We start from the raw sequence: 20,331 nt of genomic DNA on the forward strand, positions 1-20,331 counted from the left end.
TGTCGGCGAGCTCTTGGCGTTACCCAGCACCCACCACGAGGAGGTGGCTCGCCACGGGTGCCCACACTGGACATGACATTCATCCGTAACACACACTGGATATGACATTCAACTGTGACATACACAAGGCATGACATTCAACTGTTACCTACACCGGACATATGCATGTCATTCAACTGTGATACACACTGGATATTCGTGAGTGTTTTGTAATAGGGTCTATTTCTAGCTGTGGGCAGATAGTCCGATCTCCTGTATAGCTTTTATGTGTATTTCAGGGCAGTTTGTTAATTGGTCACATGTTTGGTTGTTTATTGATACAAAATGTGGCATCATACAGTGTGAGCAGGAAGTATTTCTGCAGGATGGGTTTGGTAGTTCTACTTCATTCTCATTTTTTCTCCATCTGTTGCAGTGTTCAGTGGTACTAAAGTAACAGGTTAAAACCCGGGAATAAATTACTAAAAGTAAGACCAGGTGTTTCCTAATATTTCTGGTTTTCTAACCTGAATTCAAAGAACGTATCATTTATATGTTTATAGATGATCAAACCATCAACATTTGACATGTTTTCAAAGTGTAGATACCTGAGACAAAAGTAAAACAATGGGTACAGTATTCTTTGCATGCCTACTTTGGAGACCGGAAGTCAGTCTTATGTGTAAGATGCACCTGGCATGAGAACAAAAATTGTCAAGGGACAGCAAGACCTAACGAATCAAATACGAGAGTTAAAGCAGTTCACAAAATCGAAAGAGGGTGAGAACTGGAGAATCCGTTCAATTTCCTAACCCTATATTTTAGTGACATCAAAAATCAAACTGGTATCGAAGTAATTGCAACCTTACGGCATTCTTAGATGGAAAACTTATCGTAACAACACAGTCATTTATTAGTATCAGTATTTTACTATTAACCACGGAAAAGAAACCCATCCAAAACCCAATTTCAACTTACTATCTTGATAACCTGACCCACAAGGAAAAATTAAATGTCATCTCTAAACGCAAAATACACGAATCACTATTCACGAGATGACAATCAATACCTCTCGCAATGACGAAATACTCTTCATCAATATATCTGCTCATTATGATTACGTCAATTGTTTTGGCGAATGAATAGCAAAGTGGAAGGAGAAGTATTAAACGGTTTTAAGTTCTACTCCAGAAAGGACCACCACCATGAATTCCAGTCGAAGCCAATTTTGAAAATTGTTGGAATGGAAACGCAAGCAATATTTTACTCAGAATTCCTGAACTACCAAAATGCGCCAGTTCACCACTTAGACCTATCTGTGTGCTAAGTGTGGTGAAGAAATGGTCAACGATATTGAAAGTTCTGCCCCGGAAGAGACGCGTGTGCACGGAGGAACGAACGATTGGATGGTCGGAGTCCATTTTATAAAATAAACATGGCAAAAATTGAGTCATTTTGCAGTGTTGGTAAGCATGATCGTATGACATTAATATGTAACGTCATTTTCAAGATTCTAGTATACAAACCTCAAAATATGTCATACATCAAATACCGAGCACAGCGTCAACAGCCAACTGCAATATCATTCGTGACCCTTCTCCACATTGCCTGTATCAGATGTTGAATTTGATGTTAAGGTGTTGCATTCCATTCTTGTTCCAATATATTTTGTAACTGGAGTATCCCAATTGAGTATTCTGCGACACATAATGTCACATACACGCTTTAAAGGACAGATCAAGGTAGAGTTGCCACTTCATTTTGACGTGAGAAATCACCTAAGGCACGTGTACCCTTTGGTCTTTGTCGTCCATAATTACTAGCCTTGTTTTCAGAATATGATAATCGAAATTTGGTACAGGACCCTGTCTATGATGTCAGCAATGTATCGTTCAGATTTTGTCCCATCGCCCACAAGCTCAAAGTTACTGTCGTGGGGAGGAGGAGCCCTTATACCATCAATGAATCCCCGCCAAACGATACTTGCTCTCAGATAATTCCGTTGCTACATATGCATTCTCTGTGAGGCGCAGTTATCAGTCTTGAACAAAAGAAATCGACTTTCGCCCGACCTGTAAACCCTTCCTCATGACCTCAAGTACCAGTGGAGCCGAGCTTGACACCAAGTTAGTCGTGCTGTTTTGTGTTCTGGAGATAATGATGGATTTCTCACAGGACGGCTTGATCTATTCCCGGTCAGTTTTAGGCACTTTGTACTGGTCTACGACAAACGACAACGTGGAGGCCTGTCTGTTTTCACACACCAATTGACTTGAACACACCAGGTCTTGAGAGAAACTCCGTATTGTTGATAACCAGTTGTCATGGAGGGGTGTGTGCGTGTGTGCACAAATCATGAGATATATGTGTATATGTCATGCGTACACATTCTGCACATAACTGAATATCTAGAAGACATGTTTGTTAAAGACACTCATCGCCAAAAGAAACGCGAAATTCATCAGTATCTGCTGTGACGTAAATCCAGTGTGTTGAACAGGTCTCTGGTACGTAATTGATTCCGTCAACAGTGTTTTTCTCGGCAAATGTTTACCACAAACGCAGCATACATGACGCCACACATCTCTAAAACGTGAACGGTTTTCAGTTTGCCCGTGTACAGACAGGTTGTGAAGTTAGAATTGCATTTTATTCCTGATGTTCTTCTTGTTACCATGCTACATAAGGAATCACGGATACTGCTTAACGTCTGCATTCGCAGTTTCATGCAACAGTGAGCATGCCCCGTTATAGTGGTAACAGACGTCAGAGGGCTGTTGGCAGGTTGGAGCATACATCGTCACCAGGCATTATAGGACACATCAGTTCACTATCTACAGACTGCTTGACCACTACCAGCAAAACAAACATCGTCGCTGACATCCCTTGTAGCGGACGTCCACGTGTAAAGTCATACAGAGACGTACACATGCACGCACACACAGAGATACATGCAGATAATACACACACGCCATATGGACTCTCTCTACTACAAAGTCACATTATGCGTCACACATATAGTTCCATGTTGCAATGCTTATTGAGAAGCATCATATCTACCAATTCATTGTGACGTCTCATTTGCGAAATCGCTTCATACCAGCAACCAAAAGAGCCTTTAAAGCAACCTATAAAGGACAATAACTAAAGGGATGCTTTATGTGGGTTCCATATTGATGTATCGGACGTTCATGTAATGTGGAGAGTAAAAACACTTAGTCTAAGTGCTTTCTTTCGAGTTATCGTTCTTTTGTGAAAGTACAGTTGGTAGAGACAACGTCATATTTTCACTCATTGTCAATATAATCATTTAAGACTATTCGCATTTCTTTTGGTGGTGAGTATAGAAACACGAGAAAGTGCACTGGTACAGCACGAATTTGCGTTAAAAAGATGAATCCTACTCCATCATTACAGAGACTTCTGAATTCATGGAAGCTGCAAAGTAAGATATCCATGGGCCGATACATCTTTTTGAGAAAAGCGGGTGGGGTGCACACTGTTGAGAAAAGAGGGGATTCACACTTCGTTATCACGTGTGTTTCAGTGGTTAATTAACAATTGCAGGACAAAAGGGGGGTGCGCATCCCTGCTAACCCCCCATCCCCAAATGTGGAGCGTCATGGAACTGTTAAACAAAAACTCTATTTTTAATATATGCAAGTTAAATTTCGTTTATTTCAAATCATTGTACACGATTTTAAGGACGGAATATTGACAATATACATATTAAAACGATGCATAATCGTGCCTAAGACTATCTATCGGTTACCGTATTTAAAAAGTCTTGAATAAAGTACCGAACGTCAACACAGCCAGTTAGTGAGTTGTGTGAGTTACGTCCGCAACCGGATCTGTCATCAAACTCCACATGCCATTTGGAGACGCAAGGTGGTAAGAACACACTGATGTGGATCATTTAACGGCTTGTATTTGAGAAAGACCAAGAATATCAAAGGAACAGCATACGGAAGAGCTGTCTCCTCTTTTTCGGAAGACACCAGCAACAGAATGATGTACAACTAGAATGATGTATATTAGATATTTGAGAACAGAGCATTTCATATTATCTAATTCCTGCATATTTGAATTAACCTCGTCAGCACAGAAATCATTCTGTAGACTTTTGTAACACCTAAATAACCTGAAGAAAATATAACCACGTGGGTTTCTGATCAAAGTCCCTCCATTGGCCTACGTGTGGAGATGTTCTTGTAAAACATGAAACGTTAGCTATGAAGGTCTCATCCCTACCCTATGCCTTGAATGACTTTCGGCCTAGTCCACTACACCCCATGCAGCAGTTTACACGAGTACGTCGTGCACGCCGAAGAGGTAATGCACGTGTATTGGAAAGCTGAACACGTCTCCAGTGTGAAGCAGTAGTAAGCACATCCGGTTTCCGAGGCGACATCTATCTGAGCTATCTGAAAACTCGCGGAGGGAAGGGCAGACAACACCGGCGGTACAAGTCTCTCGAACAGTTGAAAGTGGTCGCTGACTGCAGAATGGTTAGCGATGGAACTGGTTGAGTACACCATCGACAGAGCTGTTGAAATATAAGACAGAAACAGTTATAAACAATTCATGTTCTTAAAACCGAAATAATGGCCATACATGTTTTTCCGACAATGCTGAAAGAGAGAGACTATAACATATTTGAATGACATGACTGGCTCCCAAAAGGACCACTTATAAATTGTCAGAGTTGCATCCCCTTAGCCACTCCAGGATCTGCAGTATGTTGGTCTCATGATTATTTTTTTGCAGTACGCGGCCATAACCTTTCAATTCGCTTTAAGCTAAAGCCACCCTGACACTTGCACGAATTTTGTCCCCGCACTGGTGCACAATTTTGAGAGCCAATGAGTAAACTCGGCGTAAACTGGTGCGAGGCTGCCTACCAGTGCGCAAGGAAAAGTTTGAAATATTCAAATGGGTAAGACCATTCTCTCTTGCCAAGGAACAGCGCCAACAGGAAGCACGAACACACACGCGCGCACGCACGCACGCACGCACGCACGCACGCACGCACGCACGCACGCGAAGTACAGATCTTCCACGTCCCATCTGAAGCACCGCTCTGTGTCCCCCAATTAACATACAACAGCCTGCACCCAGCACTTACATGGACCATCAGTACAATGCTGTGGAAGCCATTTTAATTGTAGTAAAATGATCCAGGTTTGGGTGTCCTCTTCATAGCATTGCGCTTGCCATCCACTGCTCCCAGACAGTTGTGGAAGTTGCATCTGCAAGTAAAGCCTTCAGAAACATCCTTCCACTCCTCGCCATTTGGGGGGCACCTGACTACTTCGTGCCTGTGGACCTCAATGATGGCATTGAAGACCTCTAGTTAGAACTTGCAGATTGTATTAACTTCAACTCTTCTTCAACTCAACTACAACTTCAAGTTGTACTGTAGACTTGCATAAGAATTACCAGTGGCTAGCAAGCGAAGAGTGGTTGCCAGTTTGGGTCCCACTTGCAGCAGGTCTCTCGTAAATGTGGCCTTCGTCTCAAGATGAGAGGTTGACTTCTCCAAAATCTCTTGGAACGTCGGGGGAAATCCTCAGGCAATGTCTGTATAGCCTCTTGGATCTTCCATCTGGATAGACGCATGTTCCTTCCTGCAATAACAGCTGGTTCTCTGGTGTTCAACATCTTGTAGGTCTACATCAATGCATTAAGCTGGCGTGATGCCAGCTATTTTTACAGCGTAGCCTTCAATCGTGACGACTGCTTCACGCATGCTCTTTGTGTATGTGGCAATGCATGTCCATGATGGAACAGTGCGCGTCGTGCGTGCCATGGCGTACTCTAAACGTAACAATGCGCAAACGTAAATATGTCGTGCGGTAGCATGATATTGCGTGACGATGAGCACCATTTTCGGTCACAGTGCTCAAACTAAGCTTCAAGCTTTCATGCGTTCCATCTAAATTACATGCATTGCGACGACAAATTGCACGTCAGTGAGGAGGCAACATTCGAGCAAATTTCAGGGTGGCATTACGCTCTACCAAGCGAATGTAAACCTTTAAAAAGGGACAATAAATGGATAGATCACCTCGTCGGAGTCTATGCCAATCCGAAGGAATTTCCAGGTGTTTACAATCATTGCTAATATTGTTTGTTGTTTAAGGTTGAGCTCAGCAGTATTCTAGGTGTATGACGGTAGTCTGTCAATAATCGAATAGGGTGACTGACATCGATCTAGAAAAGATGTCATGCATCAACTAAGTCAGCGAGACTGATCACCCGATCCCGTCAGTCGCCCCTTAGAACTTTCACTAGTGACATTCAGTGTATGCCAATTACTTGTGGTGATTTTGCCGGGTGCATCCAACCACGATGTGCCAACTGCCAGTCTGGGGTATAGCATTACATACTTTTCAAATTCAAGGACCTCAGGTTTTAGAAGAGCAATAACTCAAGACGACGTACGTTTCTTACACACGTAGGCCTGAGCATCCATGCTGCAGTCGAGGAAGGCGTAGTTGCCAATTCCCTTCAACGCACCACATTTGTTGGTCTTGTTCCCGGAGCTTCCTGTTCACAGAAAAGGACAACACATAGATCTGCTGTTACGATAGTGTACTGTGATACAGTATGTTAGAGCGATAGAACCGATTGCTCCGTGACTTTTGTGAATGACAGACAGACAGACAGACAGACAGACAGATAGATAGATAGATAGATAGATAGACAGATAGATATGTTTACTTCTTCTTGATGAATCTGGGCTCCGTTCCTCTCATGGACAATGTAACTAAAACAGGACAAGATTCTACCACTTGATTTTGGGTGACAATTTTCTCAATCATTGTTATTATTCATAAATATCTGTCTATTGTTTTGCGTTGTTTTGATGTAAAACGACTGCGATTTAAGAAATCCGTCTAAGAAAACCGCGAAATACATTAGTATACATCAGCCAAGGGGCGGGGTGCAATACACAACATACAGTGTCTGCAGAAACAAAACGAGTTATTGATTTCCTCGTTGCATCTGTGAACGTTTGCAGAGCAGTTAAGTACATATACATAAGTTGTATGGACAAGACCTAGTGACTTAAAGAACAACAAATATACATGTACTCACTTCATAGCTGAAGACAATTAATAACGCTGAACAGGGAGGCCAGATATCGGTGTAAGAGGGGTCAAACGGGGACTGACACCTCCCTGTCAGATCCCTGCATCGATTCCACCTCATCCCTATCAACGTGGCCTGTCTGCGGAGGGCGACTTAGGGGGCTAGTGCAGGGACGGGTGTAGGTGTTCCTTGGCGAACATGTCCCCCGAACATTTGGACTTGATGTGATATAGGCCTTATTTGCTAATGTCTTCTCTAGTGACAGAAAACATCCCAGCTCCACTCCGCATGGATATTACATAGTTGGTCCAAAACATAATAAACTGTACCTGCCACCGCTGTAGCTATATGACTTGGTTTATACTGCGAGCCGTCACGCCACGCCCAGCCGTTTTCTGAAGTACCGTAGAGACCGTACCAGACAAACCCGTCCCGTGGGGCCTCGGGCTGAAAACATGACATCACCTTGTTATAATTATTACATGCATACAAAAACAAATAACTGAACACGAAAGCACAAATCACTCAGATATTTGATTAAAGATAAAGTGCATTTTGATGACGATGTTATGAGTGTCGTGTTCAACCGATGAAGTACATTTCGATGAATTAAAATACGCCAGTTGTTGGTATTGAGCATAGTTATGCAATAACTATTGAAAACAGTTTTAACTGAACAAATGCCCGTTAGAGTATTTTCACCCTGTCTTTTCAAAACATTTTTGAAATGCTAAAATTTAACAGGCAAAAACAATTATGAACAATTCTAATCGATACTAAGTATAACCCGACTCTAGTGGCGGTATTTCACACTCATTCCCCTTTTGTTTGTAATCAAAATGCCATAATTCATAAAATGCCAGCGTAGTAAAAAAGAAAGGTGATTGCAGTCACCGGCACAATGACGCTAGCACTATGCGCATTAAGCTAAGTATGTCATCAACTTTAATGTGATGGAAATCAGACCTTGTTTTCCAGTCTGATGAGAACATTTACTGAAATAACTTGATAGAATGCTTTCCTAACGACTGGCTTGTAGAGTTTATTACTGAACAAACCCGACGTCATTTCCTTCGCTGAGACTCCCCTGTAAGCACAGGGATTGAAAGGGGTTGGAGCAACCGCCACTACCGGCGGCGTCTAGGGTGTTAGATATATTTCTCGACGTTTATAGACCAGCATCAGTATGCAGACTGGGCACAGAATTACAGAGTTGATACTGAACATTCGTCTGTATTGATTTCTGTATTGAAGCATGAACCATAAATCGTCGGAACATGGCGATTTGATATAGAATTCTGAGAATGAATATACATTGGAACTTCACTACACCTAGAGCTATAAATAATACTTCTACCCATCACAATACATTACACTTATGAGGTCTATGGCCTTCACGGTACGTCTAACATGGAATGATTCAAAGATTGAGATTGGTCTGACACATCCTTGAGCTTCATGTATATCAAGACATCATTGTTTAGGTTGACCTAGTCTGTCTCACAGTCCCTGAACCATCTTACTGTCCCTACTGCCTAGCTCTCCCTGCAATGTAGTCTGTCTCACAGTCCCTGAACCATCCTACTGTCCCTACTGCCTAGCTCTCCATGCAATGTAGTCTGTCTCACAGTCCCTGAACCATCCTACTGTCCCTACTGCCTAGCTCTCCGTGCAATGTAGTCTGTCTCACAGTCCCTAAACCATCTTACTGTCCCTACTGCCTAGCTCTCCGTGCAATGTAGTCTGTCTCACAGTCCCTGAACCATTTTACTGTCCCTACTGCATAGCTCTCCGTGCAATGTAGTCTGTCTCAAAGTCCCTATCTCACTGTCCCTACTGCCTAGCCCTCCGTGTAATGTAGTCTGTCTCACAGTCACTGAACCATCCTACTGTCCCTACTGCCTAGCCCTCACTTCAATGTAGTCTGTCTCACAGTCCCTGAACCATCTATTTCTTTCTACTGCCTAGCCCTGTCTGCAATGCTAAATGAAGTCTAGATTTCCAGAGGTTCTGAATCTCCGGTTTCCCTTTGGCTCCTTTTCAGTTTTAATGGGTGAACTTATTACAATCAAAATTCTATATGCAGAGACTAGGCGTTAGTCTACCGTGCACCCTAAGCGACCTAAATGGTAAAAGTTTCCCTTTTAGTCAAATGAATGAATGTCAGATATAAGCGCTAGATAATAAGCATTTTCAATAAAGGTTATTTGAGTGGAACAAAAAAGGAAACAAACAAAAAAGAAGTGTTCGCGAACATATGCGTGATGTTTCGAAATAAAAGATGAAAATCTGGGGGACTATAGCAGTACGTAGCGGATCCTGGCAGGTAAAGGGGCGTAACGGTGCAAGTCTCATCTTATTCATGTCCCAACAATGCTAAACGTGACGTATGAAGCGGTTACCTCCTTCAAGGCTGACTTAAAGAGAATTTAATGTAGCATTAATAGTACTCGTATTTAAAGTGTCAACATTGTTGCTCGAGTGCGTGTATGTGCTGGCGTTACCAAGGGGGAGATCACCTAAGACAGCATCACCAATCTGTTAACTGCGGGTTTGGGGAGATCTATGCACATACAGCTAATACTACATACATACATACATACATACATACATACATACATACATACATACATACATACATACATACATACATACACACACATATATATATACACATATATATGAGTGTGTGTGTATGTGTGTATATATATATATGTATGTGTGTGTATATATATATATAGTTTCTCCATTCGATCATATATACACACACACACACACACACACACACACACACACACACACACACACACACACACACACACACACACACACACACACACACACATATATATATATATATATATATATATATATATATATATACACATATACATACATACATACATACATACATACATACATACATACATACATACATATATATATATATATATATATATACACATACATACATATATATGTGTGTGTGTTGTGTGTGTGTGTGTGTGTGAGAGAGAGAGAGAGAAGTGTGTGCATGTGAGCACGTGTGTGTGTGCGTGTATGCTTGAACATGTATGTATATGTGTGAGTGAATGCGAGTTGTCGTATCCGTCTGTATATTGTACAATGTATCCCTACTGTGTACAAACTTGACAAGAATCGGAAACCGTAAGGCGTGGTATCCCAGCTGAGATTAAATACAAAGACATACCAGTACTCAATACAAAACATTCCATTTTACGTCAAAGAGTTTCCAGTGCCATTGGCTTCGTCAGTCAATATTCTGTCATTTCTTAGCCAGCTGAAAACGGCACAATCCTAAAGTTCACTGACTACGGTCGGGGTCGGTCTGATCGATACATCGATCTACACAGAAGAGAACGCTTCCTAAATGTGATTGAGATTCACAAGCAAATCCCCCTTCATGGTCCCTCCCGGCTGTTTGGGGGACTACTGCCCGCCTGTGGTGTAATTGGCCAACTAATGGTACCTGCAACGAGGCTAATCAGCTCACAGCGACAATGTTAATGGTGACCATATCTGAATGAAACATAGCGTATTTAACTCGGTAGTGGGATGGTCTTGATAGAGAATCAGTGACGACACACACCAGTATATCATCACTGTCACTGACGGACATAGTTTCGTTTCAGGAAACGAGTTGAAGGATATATTTGTGAAGAGATGAGTGAATTAATGTGGACGTGCTGAGGTTTAACTATGTCTTACTGTTTTATGATGTACGTCATGAACTTGAAATACCAACCGAATAAAGACACATTGACTAGGTATTTACGTATTATATTCATAAAATGTCTAAAACTGAAAAACAGAGCGTCTTCATTTGAAGAAACCATTCCACATTTTATGGTGAAATCAGTAATAATCACTGCGTCACTGGTTATGAAATGTGTTCCTATTGCGAGACTTGACCCAGTGTTGAGGTACATGTTCTAACAAACTCACCGGGTTTATGTCAGACTTCAGTGCCTGTATGCCATGGATGCTCACTAATGAGAATACCCAACAACCTACACAGATCTTCAGAGTCGGCCACAAGTACTAGAACCCTAGCTCGAGTCAATACGGGCAGTCAATATGTCTAAGATGGGAACAATTTGAGAAAATCACGTCTAAAGAGGAAATCCCTTTTCTAAATCAAATCGTTTAGTGTCCGGCTATCGTCACGCGGCCATCACGATCCAAGCCACGGCAGCGTAAACACAGTTCTGGAGCATGTGTGCCAGGCTGCTCTTGGGCTGAAATACCATATAAATAGACCCCTATTTCATTAGCTTTCCTTCACCAAATTACGGTTCAAAAGCAAAAGTTCCTGTTAGATATGCAATTTTTTTCAAGAACTGTCCTCAATAACCTTTCGATATTATAATTTCCTTTGAAACTAGCCATTATATTTTCAATTGACAGTAAAGGTTTGGCCGACAATGGCGGCTGTGGAAATGGACTTGGGTACCTTCATAATGTAATCTAGAATCTATTTACAGACACTACAAATATTTGGCATTTCCACAGAAGAATCGAATAAAAAAAGAATCACTTCAATATTTTAGAAATCAATTTTCCCGTCGTGCCAGTCAGTACAGCTTATAACCAAGTACATGTGGGCCCACATGTTACTCTTCTTGAGGACATCAGGTCACTTCAATCTGGTTACAAACGTATCTGAAGAGGGAAAATATTACTTGATTCGGTGTAATCTTTTATGGTAACAAATGCGCAGCAATTTGAATATTCGACAGCAGGAGAAAGACAAGTATGGTGTCAAATGGACTCGTCAACTTAAGTCTGTAAATATTTGTCTTTGCAGATGCGACATTTCATTTTCAACTGCTATGCTGCGTTGATGAATTTCCTTCGTCAAATGAACATTAGACGTGACGACATGCATTACCAGTTTCTAAGTAGCATTCCTGACCTTGTTTGAGAATATCCTCAAATTGTCAAGGCCTATCAGTTTTGTACCAAACGAATTGCACGTGTGTGATCCTCGTATTTCACAGACTTCTCAAGGCGGGTTTTAACCGTTAAACAGGACACGACCAAGCTTTAAGTGAACACCCGGTGTTTCCGTTGTGAATGTACAACGCCACCACAGCATATATGTTTAGCTTGTCAACTTCCAACTGCGCACATCGATGCTCATGCTGTTGATCGCTGGATTGTCTGGTCGATTATTTACAGACCGCCGCTATATAGCTGGATTATTGCTGAGTGTGGCGTAAAACTAAACTCCCTCACTCCCTGTAAATCAAAAGTTTCTATGAATTTGTTTAGATAAGAAGAGCAATACCATTTACTGATGTATGTAAAAGGAGACGCATTCACTTTGATGTTGGTTCCTGTAAGAATAATTATATTTATATTCTGCGTTGATTTTTCCTCCATTGTGGCCATGTCACGTATATAAAATAATAGTTAAACCTCTTTTCAAATCATGAACCTGAAGTTAATAGTTCAGTTCTTTACAATCCTGACTTCTCTGGGTATTAATAGCAGTGTCTGCCTTCTTCCTGCACTCAGCACAGCTCGTTATGTGAGGAAGGACAGAGATATACCGGCTATAACACCACAGTTGAGGAGTGGATTAAATGATATGTGTGGAGGAATGAGGCTGACAGAGCGACGTCTCGCAGTTCCTATTGATTCCCTGTAAGGAGTACCCGCACTGCCAACTAGCACTCAGTATCATTCCCAGATAGACGAGCCCTCTAACAGATTGACGTGCTCAAGGGGTTGTTTTCCCTTCGCCTGCCAATACAAATTATTGCAACATTTTTATTTACTAGCGTTCTCAAGATAAGATCACACGTTGGGCAAAATCACTTGAGAAATCGTTTTTGTATAGTATCTTAGGGATGCGTTTTAGTTCGGCGAGGGAATACTTAGAGGTGACACAAAACATGGTACTAAACTATGCACATTACCACAAATATGATGGTGTATCGCTATATTCAGGAGTTGTCGAATCCTAAACCAGGATCTCATTTCGCCTTTTATGTTATTTGCCCAGTGTAGCGTCCTTGCTTAGGGTCGCAGTCACAGTTGCAGTGGTTCAGTTTATACATTGACTCGTCTATGAGCGAATATGTCTAAAAGCCTTTGCTTTTGGGGTGTTTAGAATAAAACAGTAGACAGTTCATAAGTTACCTTTATCTTCATGCTACCAATTATATGTTATTGAAACTTGTAGTGCGGTTTTGCACAGATGTTTTATCTGGACATTTTTAGCACAAATATTAGCTGATTAAATGTTTTCACTTCATTCCCTAGATTTGTGCTGCATTGTATGATACTTGGATGGCTGACACAAGAACTGTTCGTGCTGAATCACTACGCACCTTGCACTGTGTCCCTCCGCACTTACCTTCCACAGTTTGTCCACAACAAAGTCTCTCTCCTCCCCACCCCACAGACTGGCCAGGTGAGCGTCTTTCCCACTGCATGCGCTGATTGCAGGTGTCACATCCCCCTCAAGTATCCCGAAGTAGTAGCAGTGGTGGTGCAAGGCCACCCAGCCATCGTCGCAGCCGTCGTGGGACAAACCTGCTTTACAGCCAGTACTATACACCATGATAGATATATAAATAGATAGATAGATAGATAGATAGATAGATAGATAGGAAAATCACTTTCCTCCATAGAAAGCTTTTAAGAAATTCTGATTACGTATACAATTAAATATTAAACAACAAAATAATATTATACTATTTCGACTTGAACGCAGTACTCAATACTCAAACAATATAAATAAATCGATCTAAAAATCTTCTTATAACAAGCAAAATTGATTAAACCCATTTAATCAATGCTAAGGGGCCCCCTGTTTGGCCAACGCCTTATGTAAATGGACCCATGACCCAGTACACATCTCTGACGGGGAACCGTATCTTTTCAGACTAATTGCAAGAAGATCCCATCGTTTTGCATTTCATTTTCTTCCCTTCTGTTTTAGGTATTCGTCTAAACTCATACTGTCTCACGCGTGGTCGTTGCGGCATTTGGTCGTGGATATAATTTGATAAGGCCTATTTCAAGACTCCCAGAAATAATAAATAATCTCCTTTGGCCAAGATAACAAGACTGAATGCCAACAATTGCTCCCTTTGTTATAGTGTTCTTGATTACAGCATCAAATGTCCATTAATAAACGAGACTACACAAAGTATCAATTCTGTCAGGAAAAAAAAAAGATAACATTGACTCGCCTGTCTCTCTACGCATTCATAAACTTTTTGATATGAGTTCTGTTTGTCAAACAAGGATTTTAAAGATTTTCTCTCCGTAAAACCCAATATAACATCGTTTGGAGTAAAATGTGGAGTATAAGAAATGGTTATGAAACAACAGATGAAGGAGTAGAAAGGCAGCACATGAACATACGACATTACCATATACACATCATTAGGAACTGCGGCTGATGTTAGCTGTAGCTGGCGTAACCAGTGTTATGGAGATATGTCGTTCGATGCCGTTACCAGCAAAAATGGATGAGGAACGCATTTGAGTGTGTTTCACAACCATTACATAGCACTAATATGTCATTAGCACCGAAACTCTTAAAATGGTCATAAAACCACCACTCAGACAATTCATGAACGTCGATAAATGCCTCCAAAATAAGTTAAAAATATACAATGGTCGATCAATATTGGTAGTTCGAATAGTTTTAAGTAAGCCAATGTGAGCCATGAATATACGACTAGAATCAATGTAAACCGAAGGATTGTTTGTCGGCTGAGGATACTGGAATGGAAACTTACCCACTGCTGTAGTCCACAAGAGAGAGATGAAAACTAGCGTTCCCTCCCCCATCCTTACTATGGTCTCCCTCTGCAGGGATCTCGCCCTGTACTCGACCCCCCTAGCACAGCTCCTTACCGCATGTATCATTGCGCGGTGGCGTGCCATCAAACCTCACAGATCGATACAAATACGCCCGCTCTTTCTTCCACACTTCACATGGTTCACCCCGCTATACAGACAAACACTCGGATTTGAATGTTTACCAGTTTAAATCTGTGACGTCCGCGCATTGAATTTACGCTTAGAGACGTCTTCAGTTAGAGGATCGAGTATGATTGGAAGAAAAGCGTATGCACGAAAATGAACTGTATTTCACGTGAGAAGCAGTTTTCTTGCCTGAGTTGACACCCGTCGGTATGCTAGTTTCGATTCCCCATAAAGACCACCACAGGTTCCGTTCCCAGTGTCATTTCTTCTTGAAGACTTGCGATCAACATTCAGCTGAAGGCCTTTGATTCCAGCCACTGTTTAATGACCCCGTGACAAGAAACGCCTTAGGATTATCAAAGATTCTCTACGTGACCTGTTTGTGTAAATGTTGTGCCGAAATCGTCATCAATAGATACGGCGTTCTGAAGTATTTAAGATGAATGGAGAAAGACAGCAGCCTCACTGACTCCTGCAGCTATACTTCCTAATCTACTAACTTGCCGAAGCAGCGTCTGAGTTAATGTCATGTAGTAATGCTGACTTGAATTCGAAGACGCTATTTGAAGTCGTTGTTGGACGGTACTTGTTTTGTCAACATTATACCCATGTGAGTGAGTGAGTGAGTGAGTGAGTGAGTGAATTACTCATTGTCTTGAACTCTACTTCAGGAATCGTAGATCGTGTCATTTCAATGTTGAAGGACTCGAATCTCCGAACATCGGATCCTGTTACGCCTCAGGGACAGAACTCCAAAACTGCGCTCGTCGGAACATTTACCCTCCCAGAGCGACGTGAGATTCTTCATCTTCTTGAGACACGCTTTCCGTGACGAACGGTCACTCCTGTTTTGGTCATTTAAACAACAAATGTCACATGACTCTCCTCCTGTATACCACAGTGCTTCTCTGAGGAACCACCTTTTGCAGTGGACAGAAATATTAATCCGGAAAAAGGATTGATGGGTGACATCATTAGAAACCGTCACAGCATGTGATATATCATTGTAATGTCCCGGTAGACGTGGTGTTCGCTGACTTATTAACTCATGCAGTACATTCGTAGTACATGCACTTCGCGCGCCGATATCCGCACGGCATCTAGTTCGCACATTGTATATTTGTATATGTGAGTTTTGTCCGATTGGGTCTTTGTAATTGGTACATTAGTAATGAAAGTGATTGGAATTATATCATGAATACCATGTTTGTATTGAATTAGAAAAGGCACTGCAGTGTATCCTGTTATATATTATACCAGTGATATCATTTGTAACATGGACCATGCCCCTTGTGCCGGACGGCGTTACGGGAACCCCTAAAGACACAAAGTACACAAAAAACCATCAATTCATCACAGATAATCTACCGTAGAGGGGCGTCATAGCTATATTTTTCCCGAGGTGAGTGGGTGAGCAAGTTAGGTTTTTTTATCGCCACTGTACACTGTAGTTCAGATTCTTTAGCTTTATATCCAGTCTTACACGGGAGCAAGTGTAATACAAGATGTTACAAACATGTTCTACATGATGAAGTCAGTGTCGCCATAACAGTGGGGCTGGCTCGGTGATATGGCGGGATCTGTTTGTTCTCCCTGGTCAATAAATGGCCGACTTCTTGATATACGTGGAATTGGGGCAGAAATGGCATGTTCGGACCGTTTTCACAAATATATGTAAGTACATGATGCTATAATTACGTTTAATTACATTTGTGTTTATGCAGCTGTGGCGGCAAACATTACCAATTCCCACAAAAAGTCTCAGACCCACACTACGCTCCCAGCCTACATTCAACTCTAACACCATATGGCCACTACTGGCATGTAACTAGAGATACAACAGTGCCACCATAAACTTCGAGTACCGTACAAAAATAGCTTTATGGTTGACGAGGGAGTTCAATTTCAAGGTGATTGACTGATACCGATAAATCGTTCAGATTTGCTTGAGTATGAGCTTGTCTAAAGTAATTTGTTTGTAGTTATTTATGGATAAGACCAAACATGACAAGTCAACAAAACAGATTTACTGTAACAGGTGTGTCTCTGTATCCACACACAGGCAAACTGTAGCGCAAATGGAGTTGCGCACCATAGAGAATACGACATGTCTTCTCATATGCGCGAAACGAGAACCCTTCGACAACGTACTTTCCTCGCTGCGGATGAAAAATATTTTTCATGTCAAAATAGAATATCGCCACCATCCAAGGTACACTCCTAATTCTTCACTTGGTTGTGCTCTCACATTTCCTACCCCATATTTAATAATTACTCAAGTGAAATATGCTTTATTCAACATTTTAAGCGCCATCCTGGGTATTCAGATCGTTCTTCGCCGCCATTACCCCCGCCAGTTTCCAGTTGAACGGAGTGACGGAACAAGAATAAGCAGAAATTAAAAAGAAATACCATATTGACTAATTTTATCATGAACCCGTTGGAGTTTATTTGTCTTATCTGTCTTCGCTATTGTTAGAATTTTCGTAACATTTATTCTACAAAAAAAAAAATAAATAAATAAAAAATAGAAACACTTCTGGCGAATGAAGCAGGGGAGGTAACTGTAAGTATTCCATATGGAATAGTACCCTCCTGTTCCTTCAGTCCGTTGAACCGGAAGCTAGAAGGGAGAATGGAGGCGGAGAACGGTCTGATCTACCACGAGTTGCGCTTAAAATGCTGAATGAAAAATATTTCAAGTGAGTAAGTGTTCAACGTGGAGTTGGAAATGTGAGAGCACAACCCAGTGAAGAAATGGGTGTATACTTTTGATGGTGGCGATATTTTATTTTGACATGAAAAATAACTGAAGAACTGAAGAGGGGAACGCACGTTTCCAATCTTTGCTCGCTTCGCTCGCATGTAAGAAGACTAGTCATTTTCCCTTTGCTGCACAGCCCATTTGCACTACAGTTTGCCTGTGATTTCAAGAGTTCAAGAAAGCTCGCTGATTGGCAGGGTGGTAATCATGTCAACAATTAATTGTTGTTGTGACATGCGATAGCCGTAACATAAGCAAAAACCTAACAAGAGGCCTTCAATCCTTTCTCAATATTACTGACAACCATCACTGAAGGTTCGCTGTCATACCGAAACATGAGTATTATTAACCCATTCAGACAATGACACCTCACCCCCTCCACCCCCCCCCCCCCACACACACACACGCACGCACACACACACAACTGCCCCCTGGCTATCTGCCCAGTAGTCGATTACTGGCTGGAGGACCTCTGGAAGGTTCTGTTCAAGGGTCTCAAAGGCATCGATGACATCAGTCTGAAGGACAAAAGCAAGGACTGCCAGCATGCGACATGAGATGGAGAGCTCTAAATCTTGGGAGTACTGCTCCTGAAGTCCGGCAGCTTGAACCCTACGATAGATATGTGGCAGCAGTAGCCCTTCACTGCTGCTGCAGGAAATACTTCTCGAATAGCAGTAATGGCTGCTTGTTCGAAGTCCACAATCAAATACTCTGGTTTCAGATCTGGATTTAGGAATGATAGCTGTGTGAAAAACTGCTCATACGTTAACTGTCTTTTGTTAGGAAGGCCATATACACAGGGAAGAACACCGTCATTGGATAGAGCACGCATTGTGTACAGTTGATAAAAAAGTTCGGGAACAACCTGGAATGTACCATCACTTAACCATGTAGATGACGTTTCGAAGAGGTTTAGATTTCTGGCAGTGGAAAATAATAACAGACGATCTTCCTCAGCACCATTGTCATACTGAAGGAAGGGTTCTCCCTGCAAAGTTTGTGTAAGTTCCTCTGGGACTATGAGGTCGGCACTGGTTCTAGGTATCGCGTATGTTCCTTTTGCAGCCTGTTTGTATCTCATGATACAACGACGAAGTGTCCTCAAAGGCGGAAGCTGGGAGGCGGAAGCTTCATCTATGGCTGTTACCTTCTCCAAAATTAACTTTCTTCAACATTACTGAACAGCCGTCTCCAAGATTACCTTTCTCCACGATAACATGAGATTTACAAACATTTTGAACATATGAACTCTAAGTGAATCTGAAGACTGATATATTGTGTGGTATATAGGGCTATCAATTACATGTATTAGCTGGTGTGTTGTTATTATGGGGGGCAATTGTCCAGGGGGTACAATGGACGGGGGGCAGTTGGCGGAGGGCAGTTGTCCGGCTGGCAATTAGCCTAGACCCTATTATGTCTATATTCTAGGAGACTATATACAGAGGGAGAGGAAACTCCTCGAAAAGCCCCTGAACGTATGCCTCAACTCGTCACGTGACTAATGTAGCCAATATGGCGGCAGCTTTGTAGTTAAGATTGAGCCCGGTTTATTTGCAACAGCTGATTAAATTCGCTGCTGAGACGACCGAAAACATGTACATGTAGAAGTGTCAGTGTTAGGACACTAGATTTATAATAAAGTTTCAATTCGGTATGTTATAGTTCACGGGCGAAGACAGACTAAATTGTGTCGATAAAATCTTTCACGCATTCGTTTAATTTTAAGAAGGGAAATATACCTTTAGTTGAAAGGTATTGCAAGTAATAGTGACACTTTTATGACTTTAAAAATTGTTAGCGTGTATTTGAGGTGTGTGGAAAAAATGACATATCGCCGATCTGTTCTGATCCGCCACTGAAATACAACACGGCGTTGTTTGAGTGTTTCGAGTTATTGCTTCAAAACATCTTTCACATACACCCTTAGTTCTTATGAGGGGAATATACTATCAGGTGAAATGTGTCTGCAAGTAATAGTGATAGTTTGATGATAAGAAAAATGTTAGGGTGTATTAGAGGAGTGATTTCATATGATCCGCCATTGAAATACTAATCTGCGTTGTTTGAGTGTTTCTAGTTATTATTCTAAAACGTCTTTGTCACACACCTTTAATTTTCATGAGGGGAATATACCAACAGGTGAAGGGTGTTTGCAAGTAGTAGTGATAGTTTTATGATTTTGGAAAAATTGTAAGGGTTTATGAGATATGTGTGAAAAATACCACATATCGCCGATCTGATCTGATCCGTCATTGATGATTGTAATGCTTGAGGGTTATACCTCTCTAACTTATTTCTTTCTTGGTGACCTTATAATTTGACAAAACTGGAAAGCTATTTACAACGCTTTGTGATAGTTTTGAACTTTCTGTTTTTGAGGGGTGTGTGACAGTGCGCATGCCATTCCCCGCCTACAATAAGATATCTGAATTAATTGTTAGTGTAAACAGGAATGTCTCAAAGTGGATTGTTAAAAAGGACAGCTGATGTTAACACATGTGTTCTAGCTATAC

The 20,331-nt window shown here is 41.5% G+C and overlaps 1 protein-coding gene across 1 annotated transcript; it reads right to left on the reverse strand.

Moving 5' to 3' along the window:
• Positions 1–4,070: 4,070 nt before the first annotated feature.
• On the reverse strand, positions 4,071–14,988 carry LOC137292120 (uncharacterized). The gene is made up of 5 exons (XM_067823660.1): positions 14,859–14,988; positions 13,463–13,641; positions 7,407–7,524; positions 6,427–6,531; positions 4,071–4,528 (listed from the first exon to the last, which is right to left on the reverse strand). Exons 1-5 carry the CDS (start codon positions 14,986–14,988, stop codon positions 4,266–4,268), a joined length of 795 nt encoding a protein of 264 aa, XP_067679761.1. The 3' UTR covers positions 4,071–4,265.
• Positions 14,989–20,331: the final 5,343 nt, after the last annotated feature.

This window comes from Haliotis asinina, chromosome 7 (assembly GCF_037392515.1).
Source record: "Haliotis asinina isolate JCU_RB_2024 chromosome 7, JCU_Hal_asi_v2, whole genome shotgun sequence".
NCBI classification, from domain to species: domain Eukaryota; kingdom Metazoa; phylum Mollusca; class Gastropoda; order Lepetellida; family Haliotidae; genus Haliotis; species Haliotis asinina.